The 23,730-nt window shown below is 36.4% G+C and overlaps 2 protein-coding genes across 2 annotated transcripts; both read right to left on the reverse strand.

Annotated features, from left to right (window-relative positions):
• Positions 1-4,022, reverse strand: elac1 (elaC ribonuclease Z 1). Its single transcript, XM_082171142.1, has 3 exons — positions 3,750-4,022; positions 2,171-2,647; positions 1-574 (listed from the first exon to the last, which is right to left on the reverse strand). The coding sequence occupies exons 1-3, from the start codon at positions 4,003-4,005 to the stop codon at positions 93-95; spliced, it is 1,215 nt and encodes a 404-aa protein (XP_082027268.1). The 5' UTR covers positions 4,006-4,022; the 3' UTR covers positions 1-92.
• Positions 4,023-5,234: 1,212 nt separating this feature from the next.
• Positions 5,235-23,723, reverse strand: me2 (malic enzyme 2, NAD(+)-dependent, mitochondrial). The gene is made up of 15 exons (XM_082171108.1): positions 23,568-23,723; positions 18,475-18,606; positions 16,171-16,304; positions 15,781-15,930; positions 14,522-14,597; positions 14,116-14,277; positions 12,803-13,016; positions 12,462-12,559; positions 12,220-12,333; positions 10,653-10,764; positions 10,141-10,283; positions 9,349-9,451; positions 9,099-9,169; positions 8,494-8,592; positions 5,235-7,124 (listed from the first exon to the last, which is right to left on the reverse strand). The coding sequence occupies exons 2-15, from the start codon at positions 18,580-18,582 to the stop codon at positions 6,963-6,965; spliced, it is 1,746 nt and encodes a 581-aa protein (XP_082027234.1). The 5' UTR covers positions 18,583-18,606; positions 23,568-23,723; the 3' UTR covers positions 5,235-6,962.
• Between the last annotated feature and the right edge of the window lie 7 nt (positions 23,724-23,730).

Raw genomic sequence — 23,730 nt, forward strand, 5'->3', positions numbered from 1 at the left:
CAGTGGAAAAATGACAGACTTTATTAAAACATTTCCTTATATTAAAATATATAACCATTGGAAATTGCATCCATACATAAGTCTCAGAGTAACTAATGCATCAGACTCTTTTTGAGTGCGACCGGCAGCGTGAGAAAGTCTTCAGCGAGGATGACCTCAGTGCTTGACCCCTGCAGCACGAGCTCAGCTTGTCTCTTAAGCTCCGTCACGTCGTCTTCTCCGTCCCGCCGCAGCGCTTCGGGTTTGTAGCGTTGACTGAAGTGGTGCAGGACGAGTGTGTGTGCCCCGCACGCGAGCGCCACCGCAGCAGCCATACTGGGAGTGCTGTGTCCGTGATCCACTGCCTTCTCGTGCTGCCCGTCCTCCAGCGTGGCCTCGTGCACCAGCACGTTCGCCCCCTGACACACTCTCCTAAAGCCCTCGCCCAGCGCCCCGCTGCAGTCCCCGAAAACACACACCTTACGGCCCTTCAGCGCCGGCTCCAGCACCTCGCTTGCGGTCAACACACGTCCACTATCGAGAGTCACAGACTCTCCGTTCTTCAGACGGCCGTACAGAGGTCCCGGTTTCAAACCTACACAAAAAAAAGAAAAAGATAATGAGAAATACAATCTTACAGTTCAATCAATGTAGTAAAATAGTTCATTACTGACATTATGTGATAGACAGATGTACTATAAGAATCAAGCAGTTGAGATTTGCCATATATCATCAAAAATATATAAACTATATTATCGCAGAGCAATATATTAAACAGTTCTCTGTATAAAAATGTAAAAATAAAATAAAAATCGATCAGTACTGTTCTCCACCCAGGGTTCGGCACGCACTTGCACCGCGATTTATCTCAAATCTGACGACGCATCTATAATATGGTTTGTTGAAAATAAATAAAACAGACAGACAGAGTTAGGCTAATGTATTTTTCTGTCGATGGGCATTTTATGCTCTATATCAGTCATTTACGCCATCATCACCTGGGTGTCGATACAAATAAGTAAGGGATAATGTAGAGCGAGGCGGTTGTTATAGCGAATACAACCCCGACAGGCTGATCAGGACCCCGACGCGAAGCGGATGAGTCTTGAATCAGCCTGAAGGGGTTGTATTCGCTATAACAGCCGCCTCGCTCTACATTATCCCGCTTATTACATGGCTACCTACCAAATAAATCAATAATCTGACACAAAATATTGATTTAAAAAGGAGTTTATTGATTTAAAAACGATTGTATTGCTTCCGCTAAAGAAAATAGTCCGTTCCGTCTCTACGGTTAGAATCCTGTGTCCATAGCAACGCTCTGTTTTTCATGGCGACGGTGTGTTATCCTTAGCAACGGTCTGTTATCAAGAAATAACAGACCGCATTCTACATTAGAATTCAACCAAGCCATGTAATAAATGTGTATGAATGTGAATTCAGTTTTTCTCAAATTAAAATGTGGCCCTGTTCACACCTGGTGTCAAGAAACCTTTTTGGTCGATCGGATCACAAGTGGACGACACTAAATACAGGAGTAAACGGGGTCTAAAACACTTCGAGCTTGTCCACTTTCGATCACTTACAGAGGAATTGCTTCCGGATTGCTTTCGTAGTGTAAACGCTCATGTGGTCGAGTGTGTTCAAACAGACACAAAAGACTCTCCGCCTACTGATCTAATGAGTAACATTATGGGAAGAGCTTGAGCCAGATGGGATTTAGTCCCAAGTTTGGTTTGAAGAGGAAAAACATACCAAGCTCAATGTTCTCTCAGCATTCCTGATGTCTAACACACACTCACAGTGTTCGGCTGGTCTTGTGTCTGTCAGAGCAGAAACTAAAGCTGATGTTCTCTGTGTGTTTTTCCGTCAACTATGTAAATTCTGCTTATTTTGTCCATTAGGTCGAAAGGTCTGAAAAAGCCCATACATTTACACTCATAGACCCTCCCCTCGAAGAAATCAGGACAGAAGAGTTTGAAAGTGGACAAAAGAGACGGATTAAAACACCAGGTGTAAACGGGAATGTGTCTCCCTCCTCTACTTCTGATCCGATCGACCAAAACGCATCTTAATACCAGGTGTAAACAGGGCCTATGAAAAACTGTACAAGATTTGCGATGTTGAAAACTGTGGAACGTGTCATAACCGTGTGTTAAAAGGGTCCGTTCTGGAAGATTTAACAGGTTACCTAGTCCTTTCAACATGTCTGTGTTCAACCGTCCCGGACGTTCTCGTTCCTCCACCGAGAACCCGAACGATGGGACTCTGTGATACAGCTTAAACGCTTTAACCACAAACCGCTTGTCATCAACGAGGTCATAGCAGTCAGTGTGCGGGTCCAGGCGTACGGTCCTGCCGGGACGCTCCTGTGGGTGAAGCGCATCACTGCTGGAGGTCAGCGCAGGACTGAGACGCCCCTCCACGGGACACTGCTCGTCCGACGGCTCCAGCTCATGCACTGCGTACGGGAACAGCAGCTGAGAGCCGGACAGCTCTAACGCCACACGAACGAAGTGGCGTAACCCTCGCGGGCCGTACACGTCCACACAGGGCACAGGCTGATCCGGCTGAGGGTTCGAGTTCAGGCTGACGGTGCACAGCAGACCAGGGAGACCGAACAGATGGTCACCGTGCAGGTGAGATATGAACACTTTGGTGATTTTGCCTGAAAGAAATTAAAAGGAGGAATTAAAACTCTGCTGTGCATTTGTACTTTCTATTCCAAAAAGATATCACAGTTTTCAAAAAGAAAAATGAAGCAGCAACATAACGATTTTGAACTGATAGTAATCAGAAATGTTTCTTGAGCATCAAATCATCATATTAGAATGATTTCTGAAGGATCATGTGACTCTGAAGACTGGAGTAATGATGCTGAAAATTCAGCTTTGCATCACAAATTAAAATATATTCAAATACAAAACAGTTTCTATTCAAATTGTAATCATATTTTCAAATATTACTATTATTACTGTATGTTTTATCAAATTAAATCTGAGCATGAGACTTCTTTCAAAAACAGTAAAAAAGTACAGACTCCAAACTATTAACATTAGTATGTTTATTTATTCCAATAAAGCATATCGAGTTTTCGAGCATATCGAGAAAAAAACAAAACATTTTCATGACAATTGAAACATTTTCTGTCTAAATTTGTTCATTACTATAATGCAGTATTTACTAGAATGCGCTGTTTCTCAACTGTGATTTTTAATAATGTAATACAGTGATTTCATAGTGTACGGCAGTAAATAGAAGGCTATGACACAATATTTGCATTACACCAGCCAGCATTAATTTAAAAATCATTATTTTTATTTATTTGTATTAGAATGTATTTACAAATCAGAAAAACATTTTGAGTAAATTTGAGTTAATTTGAACCAATATTATAATTTTTTTATACAAACTTACATTAAAATGACACTACCATGATATATAAAAAAAATTATATTGCATTTTTGCTTTACATAATGAGATATTGGTGAAGGGTGAGCTTATTATGGTCATGAAAATAATGCATTTCATTATTAATTGAAAATAATTAAAACAATGCAAAAAATAACATTGAGAGAGAAAAAAGCTTGATAGCCATAAAATAGTTCCTATTAGCATAACATAATTTAATATTTCTTTCTGTTTATTTTAAAATCCGTATTTTTGACAGATTTATGAGGTTCACCCAGGAAGAGGACGATCATGCAAAATCAAAACTGATCTAAAACAGCAGTAAAGTAGGCAGACGTGCAGATGAGTGTGTGACTGACTTGCTTTGAGCGAACTCCTCATGAACTGAGTCTGTGTTCCCTCTCCACAGTCAAACAGCCAGCTCTCCCCTTCAGTGCGCAGCACGAGCGCAGACGCGCCGCGGTGAGGAGACGGGTACGCGGAGCCGGTCCCGAGGAACGTGATGTCCATCGACATGTTGCTGTTCTGCGCACATGTGGCGGACAAATAACGTGAAGCTAAACCTAAACGTCCCCCATAACCAGCTGAACCACAACACATGCGCTCAATCAACATCCGGGGCACGAGCTCATAGATGCGTACTGCATACTGCATACTACACACTACACTATGGAAGACGATTTCCGCCGCATAAGCAAAAAATAAATGAATAAATCGTGATTTTTGTAAAGCATAATAATGACATAAAAGAGGACATTTTGAAAAATTATTGAAAATTATGAAAAAAATCAAGAGAAAGTCATAATTTCGACTTTTTATGTCTTTATTATGATTTAGTCATTATTATTTTTGTCATAATTTAGCTTGTCAAAATTATGACAAAAAAATCTAAATGATGACTTAGTATGCGCTTCCATGGTGTACACTATACACCCCTTACTAACCATAATTATAACATAAAAAGTCAAAATTATGACTTAGTATGCACTTCCATAGTGTACACTATACAACCCATACTAACTTTTTGTACATTTTGAGTAAACTGTATACTATTTAAAAAACATATGCAAAACAATAGGCTAGTTCTTTTCAATCTTTTAGATGCCACTGACCCCCAAAATATGATCCACATCCTAAAATTGAAAAGATAGCTATAGGCTATTTTTATGTGTAAAGACCCAATTAATACTGTGAGAAATGTATGTATAAAATGTGTAAACTATTTAGTTTCTATTAGCCTACATATATCATTGTTTTTTTTACTCACTGTAATTTCACAGATGCAAATGTAATGTATGAATGTATTTATTTTTAATTAAAAAACATTTTGATCAAATATATACATTTATTATTTATTTATTTAAATTATATTTCATTTATTTTAAGCATTTTATTTTATTTTAATCTATTTATGTATTGAATAGGTTTAATCTTATTACGTTACACTGATTTTAATACTTTCATTTATTTAAATGAAATCTAATTTATTTTAATCTAACGTTTTTAGTTTTTTTTTAGTTGTTTAAATTACATTTTATTTTAATTAATGTATTTTAAACTTATTTTAACCATTTTCATTAGTTAATCTTATTTTTATTTATTTATACTTTTTTGCACTGCTTTTTCTCTAAACAATTTTTTTAGATCTTCAATATTGTGTCTAAATGTTTTGCGTTTTAATCCCAATTTTGTGTAACAACGTCTTCAGGTTTGGAATTTCAGTCTAATAATAAGCCAAAAAAGATTTTAAAATATGTGTTGAGATGTTGGATACTGGATTACTACTTATAGGCTTCCTAGAAATAAATACTTTCACATTGATCCTTTAAAAAATAAAAAATACAATTATTATTATTTCTTATTTATTTTTGTATAATTGCCTAAACCTCCAGGGGCAGTCCAAATAATTATTCAAGAAAAATATGTTAAAAATCACATTAGTCTGGTTCTCGTCAAGTTCCTTGCATTATTATGGGATGGATCGTTAAAAAAATGTAAAGGCTAATTTAAATCAGGATACATTTCAAAAATACTTGAATCCATTCAAAATGAGGGCAGCAAACAGACTTTGCACAGATCAGACCACAAATGTTTATTCTCCACCGGTGTGAGGAAGAACATTAATGACAGTATAACAGATGCACGACACTGATCACACACACTCAACTCTTCAAGGACTGACAGAAACGAAGCATCTTTTGGTCATGGATATGAGAATGTTCGCTTTGTTCGATATGGTGTTGAAAGAAAATGAAACCTTCACTGAGCAGTTTTTAAACTTCTATGAAAGGTAAAATGTAAATCATGAAAATCTATAAACGTGTTGCTCATGTGATCTTTGGCTACATATAAAATATTGTACGATGAGCGGTGACTATATAAAGCTGTGTAAGCAGGCACTTGTTCTGAGGTACTACCACATTATAACAACCATATAAATGTATAGTTTACTGCCATTGCATGAAAGCTACAGCTGTGATTGTCATATCTTTAATATCACATCATTTGAACTCAAATCAATATTTCCATATATTTATTTATTTGGGAAGTAGCTGTGTAACAAGTTAGATAATGTACAGTCAGCCAGTTAAAAAAAAAAAAAAAAAAAAACTTATGTTTGGGTTTATTTTGGGATGACATTAATTTCCTGTTTTTTTATTATAAAGAATATATGTGTATCCTAAAGCATCCACATACAAGTGTGTAAATATGTGCTGGTAAAACTCACAGTCACGGCTACAAATGCACATCACTGTAATATTGTGCGATACACCAGACACTCCGCTAGTCTTCTACTTTCTCCTCCACTAGGAAATAAATTGATCTTTGTGAACTGAATGACTCTCACAGACACAACATGAAACACACACAAAGAACAAATGGAGTGTGACTTCATTTTAGAAACGGGTTCATTGCACACAGCATTTAAAAACAAATGTGAGGAGTGACAAGGCACAGTATTACACTCAACACTGGAGAATAGAGTATAAAAATAAATAAATAAAATACATTTTGTATATAATAAATTAAGCCTAATTAGACCTTTAGTTTGTTTTGCATTGTGACGATACTTTCATTACAATTCAGCACATTCCCATTACTATAATGGCCGAGTTTTGTTTATAATTCTCAGTTGTACTATATTAGAGACAAATGTCAGGAAATACAACAAAATATTATTATGTGTAAATACTTTAAAATTTGAATAAAGTATTTGTGCATATTTTATTAGAGCATTTCGGGGTAAAAAGTGCTTCATTGTGAGGAAAATGTCAAAATGCAACGAAGTCCTAAAAATCCTAAAAGCAGGCTTAATTTTCTTTATGCACAATATTTATTTTGCATTTATTTATTTTGATTCTGGGGTGAAATGTGATCTGGACACGTGCAAGATTTGTAAAATGCATCCCAAAAACTGAAAATGCAATTTAAACAAAGGGGTCAGAAATAGGAATAAATACTAGAAGTTGCACAAGGAAAGAGGAGTGCCTAAAACAGAAGAATGAAAACTCCCTCAGACTTCCTTGTTTTTGTTCCGTCTCTCTCTGTCTGCTATTTTGTCATGTGTTCATCTAGTCTACAATGGGGCTGTGAGAAACCCCGGGCCAGTCGTACATGTCGGGTGCGAATGAATCGTAGTTGATATCCCACAAAACTGATCTGACGTACGCTTCCTTATCCACAGGCTCTGGGTATCGGAACGCCATTCCGTTTGAATACACGTACTCCACCACCTGTGCACAAAAACACATGCCTTAGCAGTCGGTTATGGTACACAACAAATTACATTCATGTAATCTGATATATCTGTATATATCCCACAGGAAAAAATATTAAAGATGTTTTGCATGAAATTATTTTAGCCAATTAGGCATCACCAAATTCTTATTACCATAGGGGACATGGATATTCGGTTCCGAGTTTTGTTTTTAATTCCCATTACTCTCATGGATTCTTATTAGATTCTCATTACTGTAATTATTTTACTGTATTAGAGTGAAAAGGTGTAATGCAAATGAATGAATTGTACTAATATTGTATGTCACACACACAAAACATGTGGCATTTGTCATCTGTGTCTTTCATATATGCTGCCGTTTATCCTAACAGTGCAGTTTATGAATACTTTAACACATCGTAGACTGAAACGGGCAGCACACATCTACCAGGGTATCTGCAGGATTTTTAAAATCAAACGTAAGGCTTTTTAAGACCGTTTTTTAAGACTTGCACAAATAAAATTAACCTCTTAAGCCCTGAAGACATTTTTAGAGTTGTTTTTTGTGAGCGACATACACAAAAGTAAAGACTCATAACTCCAAAACTATAGCAAGGAGAGTCAAAAGGTAGGTATCATTTGATAAAAAACTTAATTTTTACTTTTGTAACTTTTTTTTTTTTACATTTGGATAGTCTCATGCTGAGAAACCGCTGATAAAAGACAAAAAGGAGAACATAATAATCTTTTTTGGTGAAGTTCTGCTTCTGGATCAAATGTTGTAGTGATAGCATAAAGTAATCAAAAAGTTACAGCATTTGGAACCAAGGTTGCCTTTTTGTTTAGCCCTTGACACCCGTTTTATGTGTTATAACTCCAAGAGAGAATATCTTTAGATCTAAGTGACGGATTATGGTGAGTTTGTAAATTGTGAGAATCTGCTGTAAATAATGATGTGTCATTTTCAGAGCATGTTTCGTATGATGTCTCACGATCGGAGCATGTTTCGTGAAGTTACGAGCGAAAACGTGACATAAATGCTGCATCCGTATATTATTTACATATGGTTCTGGGGGCTTCACGTACAAAAACTCACTCAAGTTCAGTCAAAGCCCAAAACATGTATACTTGTTGTATTCTACCCAGTGAGACCTTTCAATTGACATATGACTATCTGAGAAAGTCATTTACACCTAGGATGGCTCGAGGGTGAGAAAATTATGGGATATGTTTCATTCTTGGATGAACTAACACTTTAAGGCTTTTTAAAGACTTATAAAGAAGTCAGGGACCTTGACCTACTGTACACTCATGTTTACTTGGCTGTTCTTTTTTTGTTTACATACAGACTGTGTCCTAACACACACACATACACACAGTCTCACCTTGATAGCCATCTGTAGTGACACCTCTCTGATGTTGGACAGCGGTGGATACAGTCGGCCCTGACTCAGCTCTTCATCTGTGAGCTGATCCGCCAGCGTCTAAAACAACAAAACCACTGTTTTATCAAATATAACATATTAACTAGAACAAGTTCTGCTTTTTACAGTCATGCAATGCAGGGCTAATAACTTATAAACAGTAATAGGGGTATTCATGATTAAGCAATATTTAATTAATTGCCATAATTTAACCGATTATGCTAAACAACCGTTTCAGCATATACTGTACTTGTTCAGTAATCATGCAATCAGGAGTGAAAGAGCTGGTGATTTAAAAATAAATAAAGCCGCTTGTTGGACTATAATGTGAAAATATTTCACAAACCACATTATTTATTGGAGAAAAGAATGTTTATAGAAACCAGAGTGTTTATGATTGTGATAATAAATGACAATAATATGATAACAAACAAGACTGCAATATCAAGCAGCTTTTTTTCAGCTAAAATAACCGGATATCCCATTTAGACACATTTACATTACAAATAGCCACAGTTGCTCTTACATTAAACTGAAGGTGGATCCTTTGGTCTTTGTGTATTTACCTTTGCAGCCTCAAGAAAGACTGTATCACTGATGTGTCGGACTCCACTGAGTATAACAGCCAGAGCTACACCTGAAATCACAATTACAACCTACAGATCAACACGAGATGACATGGCTCACACCATTATTACTAAACATCTTAATATGCTTGTTAAATATTAGCGACTTCAAAATGTAGATGTGTATAGAGCTAACCACCAAAACATCCATTAATATATAAGACTAGAATTATTACTATAGTATTAATACCAGGGAATATATAAGCATTGTTGCCCTGTCCAGGGGTCAGTATTCTGCCATCTTCTAGTGACACCGGTCCAAACGGACTTCCACTGGCGAACAAACACCGACCCTGTAACAGAAACAGTTAAATCATCATATGGGTATGACAATCCATGTCCACATGAGATCGGTGTATGACTACAGGTGTAAATGTATTTTATCTTAGATTATAAAACAAAGCATTTAATTATCATCATCTTACTAAGATATTATTTGGAGATAGAGTGAAAACTGATATTTATGATTTTATGCAAGGAGTCTGCTATACTATTATAAACAGGGATCCCACACCTTGGTAAACTAGTGTGCATAGGCCACGAAGTGTTGGCGAAATAACACATTAGCGGACCGGAGGAAATAACAAACTTCTTGCACAAAATATATTCAAGCACTTTCAAGGACCTGTATCTATGTATGTTTATTTTCTAAAACTTTCCAGGGCCTTGCTTTTTTTTTTTTTCAGATTCACAAACTTTCAAGGATTTCAAGGACCCGTGGGAACCCTGTATAAATATCTCACTTATTTTACATTACAATCTTACTTTTTGCTATATAAATATCAGCATCTGCACCGAATCACATATTTCTGCTCGGTTTGGGCCTCTGAATTGAACTTAACTGTCTCCACATATCCATATTCTCACTATATCATACGAAATGAGCCATAAAAAGTGTTGTGTATGCAATAAAAACACACACACACAAAAAAAAAAATCATATGTTAGGCATCAAAGGGTTAATGCATTCCTGCTATTTTACCTGTGTAAGGCTGTACGCATCTTCAGCTGTGCATTCTGCTTTGGCAGTGGGGTTGCTCAGGGCGAAGATAATCGGATGCTCATTCAAGCTGCCCATTGCTCTGATGACATCATGAGTGAAGAGCCGGCCGGCCCCTGACACACCTGTTTACATTGAGAAAGAGGTCAAACATATACACACATATATTGATAAAGGATTTATGGGTTATGCATGATGCATTCAGCTTTATGCATAGCAAAACAGGCAACAAAAAACAGCCACCCATATTTACAAATGTAAACATATTCATTAACACATTTCAAATGTGAAGATGCTCGCCGATTACAACAGGACATTTACATACAAAAGTCTTAAAGGTACAGCAACAAAAGGAGCTTGTTTAATTCTAGGTCATGAAAAACTAAATGACAACTGTTGAGGTGCATTAAAAGGTAACTGAATAAAATGAAGGTTAAACAGATTGATGTTGGGTTGGATTTCAGCGCGAGACGTAGAGGAGCAGCTCGTCTTACCGATGATCGCTGTGGGTTTAATAACATTGACTGCGTCTAAGAAGCTTTTCACGTCCCCAGGATCAGAGTGAACAAAAGCCTCCTGATTACTGTCTGTCTCATCAGCTCTGCCCTATAAAACAGGGAAACACACACAGGATTACTGGAAGACTCTCAAGCATGTGAAAGAAGAACACATTGGTCAATGTCACAGATTTTCTATTCCTGTTTAGAGTTCTTAGAGGAGACTTGTCATGTGAGCTCAGATTACTAAAATACTGCGACAGCATTTGGGGGTTTTCAGAGACAGCAACTGAACTTTTGTTCTGAGAACTGAAAGAGACAGAGACAGCAAACAACCACTCAGTGTTATTTTTGTATTATATTAGTTTTTATTAATATTTTGATTTAACTTTTATTTATTTATTTGTAATTATTTTTGTAATTTTGTGTTTTTTTTAGGTTGATGTAAGGTTTAGGTTTTTAGGTTTAGGTTTTGTGTAATTTAGGTTTAATTAATTTTTATTTCAGGTTTAGTTTTATTTTTCCAGTAAGTGATTTTAGTGCTTCAACTTAAACTTTCAAAACTTTTTCATCTAAAATTTATATTTTATTTCAGCTTTTTTAAATCAGTAGGTTGGTAACAAGATTTCATGACTTCAACTTAAATGAACAATTATTTTATAAAAAAAAAAAAAAAAAGATTAATTGAACTAAATTATTAACAAAATAACTTGAATGGAGTCAATGTCTCATTCCTTAATTGAATAAATCAGCGTGTGTGAATACATTTTTTAAATGAATTATTCAATGCCAAACAATGATTTACTCTTATTTTCATACCATTATACCAAAAATCTAAACTTTTCTCCCAGTACATTTCCATGACAGCTGCTCTCTCCGGATCAGCGGCAGTGCGAACGCAGATTTGAATGTTGCAGTGAGACATTTTTGCAGATGCTTGTTTGAATTGAGATTGCGATCTTTTAACGATTAATCGTGCAGCTCTAATATAATATATATATATCCAATTTGGTGTGTTACTATCCATTAAATAACAGTGCACTTGTTAATTTGCATTGAAGCAATAGCGAAGATTAAAAAGCGTTTGGTTAACAGAAGAAACATTGTTATTTTCCAACATCCTACATTTTTTTATGTTCTTTGTACTGTATTGATCTGTCCACCTAAAATACATTTTTGGTTATGAGGATGAGAAGATGGCTGGATGACAGGATTTTGTTTGAATAAGAAATTAATGTATAAAATGGTTCAAAACCTGGATTCACAAATCATTGTTTACATTCCATTTTTGTAGTAAAATCTATTTTAATTAAAGTATGCCTCATTAATACTATTGTATATGTATACTATTCATAGTAACATTTACCTTATAAATTTTTTCATGAATGATGAGAGATACAGTGTTACTACTTTTTCAAATAATGAGAGCCAACTTTGTTTCTGAGCTATTTTTGCAAATACTTTAATTTAGTGAGATGTTTTGTCACAATGTTCAGATATGGTGTTAGAATATTGCATACACATTTTAAAGCACACTTTAAACTCTTACTCCATGTTCACTCACCTTTACTAACAGACCATATTTGTCAAACATCCAGATCTTTTGTCTGGCATCTGCCTGAGACACCCCTGACTCCATCATTGCCATGGTGATGAGGTTAGCAATTCCCAGAGCTGCCTACAAGTGAAAATTGCTTAAAGCTTAAATACACAGGCTATGCTGAAGTTTAATCTCAAAGCAAATCACACAGATTAAAAGACAGAGTTTGCATCATTGTGGCTTTAAACTGTGTCATGTGGGCTCACCTCCCCAGCCCCCAGAAACAGAACTTTGTGTTCGGTTATTGGCTTCCCTACAACGCGCTGAGCCGCCAGTAAACCTGCCAGAGCAACGGCTGCAGTGCCTGTGACACACAAACGCATCAGCAAATGATCATCAGATTGCATTTCTTGAAGAAAATACCAATGCTTGTAAGGAAAATGAGGACCAATCACAATTCAGTATGCAAAATAATGATGACATAATTATTCTCATTTAGATTTTTTATTATCTTATAGTAAAGCAACAGCATAAACGGTACCTGATGAGTTGAAATCAATAAGTGTAAGTACTAGTGATTCTTGCCTTAGCAAGTACTGGTACTCACCCTGGATGTCATCGTTGAAGGTGCAGTACTTCTCACGGTATTTCTTCAGGAATCGGAAAGCGTTGTGATTGCCAAAGTCCTCAAACTGGATGAGGGTGTCTTGTCCGTACTTGTCCACCACAGCTTCCATGAACTCATCTATGAGATCGTCGTAGCGCTGAGAGCGGTCACGCCGCTGGTACAGACCCATGTAGAACGGGTCCCTCAGTAACTTCTGCAGAAACACACAAGAGCACAAACACACATATAAAATAGCTATTTTTTTAAAAACATCTGTAGAGTAAACATACATTTTCAATGAACAAGACTTTACAGAGTGCTTGACTCTTGCATTCAAAATTTGAGCCTGATGAATCTTGACATTGTTAGAAGAACTGTTGCTAAACATATAACAGGCTAGAAACATAATAATCACTGCAATAATAATCCAATCCTAGACTCTTATCCATTTGCCTATTTAAATTCAAACAGCAAAAATTTGGCTCATATTGATGGATGGATATATGTCGGATGGATGGATAGTTGGATATATGTCAGATGGATGGATATATATGTTTGATGGATGGATAGATATATTTTGGATGGATGGATGGATAGATATGTTGGAAGGATGGATAGATATATTTTGGATGGATGGATGGATATATATGTTGGATGGATGGATGGATATATGTCGGATGGATGGATGGAGATATGTCGGATGGATGGATGGATGGATATATTTTGGATGGATGGAGATATGTTGGATGGATGTATGGATGGATGGATATATATGTTGGATGGATGGATATGTGTGTTGGATGGATGGATAGATATATATATATGTCGGATGAATGGATGGATATATGTCGGATGGATGGAGATATGGTGGATGGATGTATGGATGGAGATATGTTGGATGGATGTATGGATGGATATATGGATGTATATATGTTGGATGGATGGATATATGTTGGATGGATGGATGGAAATATATGTTGGATGGATGATGGATATATATGTTGGATGGATGGATGGATATATATGTTGGATGGATGGATGGATATATGTTGGATGGATGGATGGATGGATGGAGATATGTTGTATGGATGGAGATATGTTGTATGGATGTATGTATGTATGGATGGAGATATGTTGGATGTATGGATGGATGGATGGATAGATATATGTTGGATGGATGGAGATATGTTGGATGGATGTATGTATGGATGGATGGATGTTGGATGGATGGATGGACACACACACAGACATCTAGATCTATAGAGTCATCAAGTCTTGTTACACGAATGGCTTGGGAATGAATGGTTGCCAACCTCATTATCTGTGCCCACATCAATGCAGACCGGCAGGCAGCTCTCAGGCCGGATTCCAGCGCAGGCCGTATAAAGACACAGCTTTCCTACAGGAATACCCATACCATACACTCCCAGATCCCCCAGACCCAGGATACGCTCACCATCCGTCACCACTACAGCCTACAGACACACAGAGATGAATGATCCCTCACTATACTAACAAAAAGTCTCTTAAGAAATCAAATTAATACATACATCACAGTCTTAAAGGGATAGATCACCCAAAAAACTAAATGTCATCATTATACTTGTTTGGAACGACATGAGGGTAAATAAATCATGACAGAACTTACTAATCAAAAAGTGACATCATACATGCACTTCAATAAAAATCGAAAAGCACTGGAATGTTGAAATCCAATACCTTGACAGTGGTTTCTGGCCAGTTATCCAATATGGAACGAACATGTCCTTTATCCTTAATGGATATAAACAGACCTCTGGGGAGAATAAGACAAAAACTTCAATCTCTCTAACACACAAGCTGTATTTCTGAGATAAGCTCCTCCATAATAACAACAACAACAAATAGTCCTAACTACATACTAAACCAAACTTTTCTGGTAACATGTGATGTTTTTCACTCCATTTTGAATGTGCATCTACTTTTAGCTACACGTTGTCATACATAATTTCACTTAACCCTAAATACACAGTAACAGTTGTTTTTTTGTGTACATGACTGGATGTAATGTTAACTAGCGGTTCAGTGAGTCAAAGTTTAGATTGGTAAACACCCTGATTGACTCAGAGTTGAAGGATTCAAACAGAACTATTCATTAAACTGATTCAAACCAATAACTTGCTAGGTTAAAAGTTCTATTGAATGATTCATTAAAAACTGGCTCGTAAGATTTATCTGTTGACCAATCAGCCTACACCGGTCAAGCTGTGTTTGTTTTTGCATGCAGCCAGTGAAGACAACTCATATTACAACATTCTTCACATTCAATTCTGACAGGAAATGTTCTTTTGACTCTTCAATTTATTTTGATGTGATGCTGTAAAGTTGCACCAAAGGCACTCAAAAGGAAGTTATTCTCTATATCAGTGAATCCCTGAAACACCTCCATAGTAGTTTTGAGTTTTCTTCCAGGAATGAAAACATCACAATATTCCTTATAATTACCGCCCAAGGCATATGCAAAATAAAGGGGATGAGGCCTGGTTGAGTTAGTTAATACTCCTCGTTATGGTAAGGGACGGGACATTTCCCCAAATGCGCTAGAAGCACTTGACCAATCACAGCACACTGATCCAGCCAACCAATCAGAACACATTACGATTTTCGTAAGGAGGGGGTCCTTAGAGACATGAACTAAACAGAGCGTTACTGACAGACTGGGAAGAGAGGAGCTGCAACAATGACAAATATTTGAAAAACAATGGGTTTTTTGAACATTCAAGCATGAAAACCTGTTCTAGTAGAGCTCAAAAACAAAATCAAGACTTTGTAAAGGAGCATAACATTGCAATGTATCTGCCATCTTGCACATCTAAAAATAACTTAAAGACAAGCTGAGAATAAGAGCATGCTGGGCATACAATCAAGGCTGTGATTATCAAGAAATGGGTTCAATGTATCACAGTTAAATAGTTAATAATTAAAGAAGTGTAGCTTACTTGGGTCGCCTGAAGATGTGTCCATACTGCGTACATGCGAGGCCAACAGTTGGCGTGTAGACGATGGGCATGAGAGCTTCGATGTCTTCCATGAGCACGCGGTAGAAGAGACGCTCGTTCCTCTCCTGAATCCCCATTAGGTAGATATACCTGCTCAAATCAACCCAAACATGAATCAAAACATATTTAACATTTTCAAATGAAATAGTATATTCAGTGTAAATATTCAGACTTATCTAATTTTATCTTTCAGGATCATGAAAAAGCAGGTTATGATATTTTTATGATTATTTGAAGCCACACAGCATTGGGTCACAAAATGCATGTTAAAATTCAGATTTTATATGGACATTTTTGAACAGAAATGTGTAGTGATGTGAATGAATGTACTTCTGCAGTGGGTCAGACATCTTCTTCAGGTTTTTCTGGAAACGCATGGCCTGGGTGTCCTGGGTCTCGATCTTTGGTGGTAACAGACCATGAATGCCCAAAATCTGCCTCTCCTTCAGAGTGAAAGCCATGCCCTGTGTGCACACAAATGCACAATGAATGCTTACACAAAGATTTGTACTTTTTCACTACAGTAAAACTGTGGGTAATTGCTAGGGCGTCACTAATGAGATCTGAGTTTCCAAAGTTAAAATAACCCAATCCAAAGGTTTTTATCCAGCTGATTTTTGGCCTATTCAAATTAAATTGGATAAAAATATTTAACATTTTAAAATGCAGGATTTTTTCTTCTCTATTTATGACAGTAGTCTGAACAACAAAGATAAATAAATAAATGATAATGAAATAATATAAAACCTAATCAAGATATAACATTATACAAACCTGATCTAGATATTTTATTTATATTTTCATATATAAAAATTATTTATGGTTTTATATTATTTTTATTATTTATTATTAGTATCAATTATTTTGAAGTATTTTTTATTATTTTTTGGAATGTGTTAGATTTCAAAAAGTCATTAAAAATAAAATCAGTCACTAAGAGAGAAAAAAATTCCAAAAAAATGTATAAGTAAATAATAACAACAACAATAACCACAACAACAAAAATAATAATAATCACAAAATAAAATACAAAATAAAGTAAAATATATATTAAAAAATTAAAAAATTAAATAAATCTGATAGTTACATACCTGATCAATATTATATACATATATTGTTTGACATTATATTAATTATTATACATTTTTGGAATGTGTCAGATTTCAAGTACACATTCAGGACTACACTGTCAAAAAAAACTGTTAACATTTTAATGGTGCAACAGCAAAGTTTCTCTGGGTTAGAGGTTTGTTCAAAGCCCCAACCATAAATATGAGCTATACTATACTAGTGATGCTTGCCTTAGAAAACACACAAAGAAAACTGCAGATGGTCTAATCTAATGCATTGTCTATCACACAGAAGTGTGTGACATATGAAGGGCAGACAACACAATAGGTCATACCGACACCCTGAAACACTGCTTTATGTGTGTCTGGGGGAGAGCCGGAGCAGCCCTGCACTTCTGTATATTAAAACCACGCATGACTCTTTGACCTGAGATGCCACAAATGTAATGCATACATCCTGTGTGTGTGAGGAGGAAACCCAACACATGGCGTCTACAGGAGGAGATCAAGGCAGAACAGCGACCAATCAGAGTCAGCGAGGGGGAAACACCCATCTATAACATACAGCCCACAGAGGAATTACATTTACTTTACATTCCATATGCCTGGAGTGTGTGAACTTATGTTTGTTTGAGCATGTTTGAGGGGTGCGGGACAGTTTATAACAGGGCTGGTGGGTTGCAGGTCTGTTCTGAATAGCAGTAAAAAAATATATATGTTAAATGCAAATAATAAAAACCAACTAAATATTGGTGGATAGTTGGTTAGGATATACTTATCAACTTTTAAATGGGAGGAAAAAACACTTCCTGTGTCTTTTGTAATTGACGTCAAAGGCATCCAAACTAAGTGGTATTTTGGTGCAAATTCATCTCTTTTGGTAAAAGCTTGTGAAACTGGACAGATGATGACAGGAACATGACTTCATCCTCAAAAACTATAAACAAAAACTACACAAAGGAGAAAGAAAACGCAACACAGACTACCAAAAAATACAATTGCAGCAAGGATAAACATGGTTTGTGTTGATTAGTGTTTTGTGAGGTCAATTACTGGCTGCTGAGAACATGAAGCCATCGAACATTATAGCTTACTTTTTGTACAATAAACAATTTTGGTTCAATGTTGGGTCATTGCTTGATGTCCAAAGTAAAATAAGATTCCTGAAGCAAAACCAGTGGTCTACAGCCTGGAAATTAAGCACACACCCATGTTTTTCAGGATACGTGGCACTTCTGCTGAGTCACCCCACTAATGTTTTCCAGACAAAAGCATTCAGACCCTCAACTCAAAAGTGTGTATGCATCTACGTTGGGGAGTAAAAAACTAAAACTAGCAAAAAGACAATAGTAAACAGTCATTATTAAGTTGAGTTATTGAGATTATTGCTGTCACTGCAACTGAAATCCTCGCTGTTTTTGTGGCACTTATGTAATTTATTTAATCTGAAAGCAGGAAATGAGATGCAAAGTAGATTCCCCAACTCTTCTATATGTGATAGTGGAAACAGTAATAGAATAGCGACTGAAAGAGACATTATGACAGGATGGACAGATTGTCTAACCTTGTTGGTACGTGGGTTGAGCATGAGCGGTTTCCCCTTCTCTTTAGTGTGAACCCATCGGCACATGCTCACACACGGCCTCACACTCATGCTTAGTCTGGACAGCATGGTTGCAGTGATACCGATACACACCTGCAAAAAAGAAAATAAATAAATCGAACATACAAAGAAAAACCCACACTTAATACACCCAAACACCCCAGAGATCATGCAGTTCAGGAGTGTCTGATATAGAAGAGTTTGGCTGTTATCGGGCGATTAGATTGAATTATTATGGCTGTTCTGTCAGCAGGCATGGATTTCTCACACCACAATCTCTGAGAACATTATGAGTCACTGCTGTGCTGATAAACGTTCATGCCAGAGTCCTTGTAAAGAATATCATAGCGCACACATCTCTGCAGCCTTTCTACAGGCTGTGACCCTGGACAAGAGCATTACAGTCTACCCTCTACAATGCGAGTAAATCACTCACATATGCAAGTAAATTTCTTACATATGCGAGTAAATTTCACACTGAGCGACCAAAAAATGTCTATCATTAGCCATTGGCTAATCAATTCTCAGATTTTACTCGCCAGTGTGTGTGTGTTAGATGCCAAGTATAAGTTTAGCATAGATATATTTTCACTCGCTTAACACTGACCGAGCGCTTGAGAGTTTCGCTCTTCGTCAAGTGATCTGTACTGGTATTTCAAATTCAGCTCAGCGTACCTGTGTTTGACGTACCGTAAACTCTAGTGTGAAGGTGCACGACTCGCCGTCGCGTTTCTCTCACACACGCAAAGAGAGAGAGAGCTGCGAGAGTCTTACATACCACACAAAATCATTGGATGGCGCTCATCCCTGTTTTAATTTCAGCAAATCAGTTCGAGCGAACGCTGACCACGTGATTAACATTCATGAACCCAGCAGCTCATGTGTTGTATATTGTCATTATTAGTAGTAGAATTAGTAGTAGGATTATTATCTTTTAATAATAATTATTACTATTATCAATTACTATTTTTTTTTTTTACAGAAACACTGAATGACCAACAATATCACCACCAGTCCTAAGTTCAGTTAAAATGACAAATATGCATTCATGCATGATGATTATCAAGTTTTAGTTCTAATTTCTAAATAATGCTTGATTATCATAATATAATGCGCTTGATTGACTGATTTTAAGAGTGTACATTTAGATATTTAAAAAGCTGTGCAATTTTACAAAGATAAGCTGATTTGGTGGAATTTATAAAATATATCAGTCTGGCGATTAACCACAAAAATGTACTAGCCAATGGTGGTTCTATTGCCAAGCGTAGAGTAGTTGTGCGTAGAGGGTTGATTACAGTACAACAAAACCATTCAAATGTTTTTTTTTATAGTTTACCTGCATATCATGTGGCCATTAACTGACATCAGAGAACCATGAACATGAAAAAATTTGTTAAATTATTAAAATAACTTAAACTCTTATCTATTAAAATAACTTACAATATTTTTGTTTCAAGGGGTTTGGCTAGTAAAAAAAAGTTTGGGAATCCCTGGTCTAAATAATGCTAAGAGTATCTAAACCCTCAGCATCCTGAAATCTCCCAAAAAAAGGAACATAAAAACATGAAACAATCACCCACCCACTTTTTTATAAAATGTGGACCTTTTATGAATAAAAAACAGATATGTTTTTCCAAAAACAATTAGGAAAAACAAAATAATATGAGTGTGGGAAAATAACTATAAAATGTTGATCTTGGGTGAATTAAAAGCCATGCTATTTACCCGAATGATCTGACAATACTGATCCTTTTACAGTGAGAATGCAAACAAAAACAGTGATGAATAGAAGTTATAAAGCACTAAGCACAAACATATTAAACCAGCTAAATTATCCTACGCCTCAAATGCCCATTTTAGGATGCAGATGTAAAATCATTGAAGATTCAATCACATACTCAACTCTAAAACAACATAATCAGATGTCTCATGACTGCTGGTTTGTATACGTCTGCATGTGAGCAGTTGAGCATAGTCATGTCAGCACTGCCTGCTTCACTTTACATAGAGGAAGTGAAACTGTGTACAAACCCAAAGCCAAACCCTTATACAACAAGAAAACACCTCGACCAGTCACCCACGCTCACTCTTTATCAATTTATTATACTGTGTTCTTCTGGGTCATTAAAAAAAATCAAAGTACACAGCAGAGGTGGTGTTGATATCATCACTGTTGCTGGGTCAGGACTCGGGACTGTTTCATCCAGTGTGATTCACACAGCAGAATAATTACAATCACTGTGACCTGAGTTTAAGTGTACCACTCAAGGGTGCAACTATGACAGGGCAGGAAGTTCAGGGATCATTCCAAACTGGGACATCTGCATTTAAAGTAACACGCCGACTTTTTGGGACTTTAGCTTATTCACCGTATCCCCCAGAGTTAGATAAGTCCATACATACCCTTCTCATCTCCGTGCGTGCTGTTACTCTGTCTGACGCACCCACCGCTAGCATAGTTTAGCACAAAGCCTGGAGGTAAATGGCTCCAGCTAGCATACTGCTCCCATTAAGTGACAAAATAACGCCAACATTTTCCTATTTACATGTTGTGATTTGTATAGTCACAGCATGTACAAATAACAAGGACACATGAGACACAGCCATCTTCTAACTGTATACATACTGGGAACTATATTCTCAGAAGGCGAAGCACTGCTACTTCTGTGGAGTGATTTGCTCGCAGCGCCTGAGAAGCCCTGTGGTGAGGAGCAGAGAGTTCGCTCAGAGTTGGAGTAAATCACTCCGCAGAAGTAGCAGTGCTTAGCAAGTAAACATAAAATATTTCATCTTTTTAGTAGGCCTAAGTGTTTTTTATTTTACATCATGATTTAATTAGTAATTAAATTAAAAGCTATTAAGTAATTTACTTAATAGCTTTTCATTAAACTCATGAACATCCTACAGTTCCATCACGAACCCCAGTCTGGGAAACCCTGATGTAATGTAAGATTTAATGCACTTCAAGTTCATGTTGTTGATAACAAAGGATGGAATAAATATGAAGGTAATATGATGCCATAAAGAATCGCATGCGCAGGGTAAGATTTGTGAAAGTGTGCATAAGATTGCAAGCGTAAATGAAATTTGTGTGTGCAAGAGAAGATTTGTAAAGGTGTAAATCGCCTTTCAAGTGTAAGAAAAAAAAAATATGCAGCATTTTACTGTTCTTCATAAGTAATGCATGTATTGTGAAACTGCAGCTTCATGCTTACACAAAACTTCAATTTTTCCGCACTTACACTTTTGGTTCAGTATTTGATATATTTTCTTTCTCTTTGTATTTTTTTATATCAATATGGTACAGTAATATATTCCTATTCAAATCAATGTGATAAAGGAGTTAAAAGGAGTTTAGTACACCCTAAACGTGTCCCAGAAAACAAGGCTGTTCCTCCCATGACCTATGACCTTTCACATGTGACACTGAGGGTTATTTTAGGGATCAAATGGGAAGTCACACAAGATCTGCCCGACGTGTTCTTTGCTCAGTAAAAACAAGCCGATGATCATTTGGCAAAGATGCACATCAAAGTTGATGAACACATCCTGAGCAAGCAAATGCAATGCTTCTGCCATCATTTCTGCCATTTATGGAACTACATCAAATGAATTGCATGCAAGTGACTTGATTAAGGGATATTAGGTCATCCATTAAACCTAAAAGCATTGAGGATACCAGCCCAGATCTCAAAATGCTAATCCACGCTACCCATAGAAGTGAAAGTAGGATGAGTAGTAGTATGAGAAAATGGGGATAGTTTCCAGGGTTTGCACTTACAAACTTTCAGTTAATAGCTTAGAGATCTTAAAGGGATAGTTCACCCAAAAGTGAAAATTCTGTCATTAATTACTCATCCTCACGTCGTTCCAAATCCGTAAGACTTCTGTTCATCTTCGTGACACAAATGTGACAAAAATCTTTATTAATGAAATATGAGAGCTTTCTGTCCCTCTATTGACAGTCTACGCAACTACCACTTCCAAGCCCCATAAAGGTATTAATATCATTCAAGTAATCCATTAAAGTGACTCCAGTGGTTTAGTGGTTTGTTTTTGCCAAAAATAAATAAATAATAATTTACCACTTTATTTACAAAAATATTAATCTCCAATCCGCTGTTTGAATTAATCTTTAAACAAAGCACTCGCGTCGCTTCCTAAAATTGAGGTTAAATCACATGGATTAATTATATTTTTACTACTTTCTAGGGCTTGAAAGTGGTAGTTGCGTAGCTGTCAATAGAGGGACAGAAAGCTCTCATATTTCATTAAAAATATCATAATTTATGTTCCAAAGATGAGGGAATGTCTTACGGGTTTGAAACGACAGGAGGGTGAGTTATTAATGACAGAATTTTAATTTTTGGGTGAACTAACCCTTTAATTGAATGCACTGTTTTTTTGTTTGTTTTTTCTCTCTCTCTGCTGAAATGGAAATGTCTGACTCAGTGCAGTAGAAAATAAATAATTTTGAGATAACAGCCTTTAAAAATACAGTATGCAGTGCAATTTAAATACATTACAGATTCAAATCGATTAACTAAACACATATGTATTTTGGATGTTTTCTATCTTTCCACTATTCTGAAAGAAGCAAGTTGTGGAAGCAAACCAGCCCAACATCTCAAAACCAGTGGATGAAATAAACAGTGCTTTCGGCTTTACTGTCTGTAGTGACTAGCCGTTAATCTTGCCCTTACCAGCTTAGATCTTTAATTTATTTTAGAATATCTATCTTTAATCTTAGACCTTTTGGACAGATCTAACTTACTGCTCTGAAACCGTTAGTTAAAGCAGCATACCTCTAAAAGCAACAGGTGTAGAACCACAGTATTGATCATATTAAACAGTAAACCCATCCGTTAAGTTATCTGATAATAATGTAAACACAATACACGTTAGATATATGTGCGTGAGTCTAATATTTGAATGAAGTGGTCTAGTGTGGTGATGAAGATGACAGTTGCTGTTCAGCTAAGCTAACAAAACGGTCAAAACACTCAATGTATCCCCTCCAGAACTCTCATAAAGGATATCTCAAACCTTACCTTTTCCTTTGAACGTCTCAGAGTCCGCTGGTCACAATAATGCGCGAGTACACATTATATTTAATATAAATTACATGTATTGGTCTTTTATCACTGCGTCAGGCCGTGCAGAGTGAGTGACAGTCGCGAGCCTTCTTGGCACGAGACATTCACACACAGATAC

The sequence above is a fragment of the Leuciscus leuciscus genome (genome assembly GCF_965113295.1).
Source record: "Leuciscus leuciscus genome assembly, chromosome: 5".
Classification (NCBI taxonomy): Eukaryota; Metazoa; Chordata; class Actinopteri; order Cypriniformes; family Leuciscidae; genus Leuciscus; species Leuciscus leuciscus.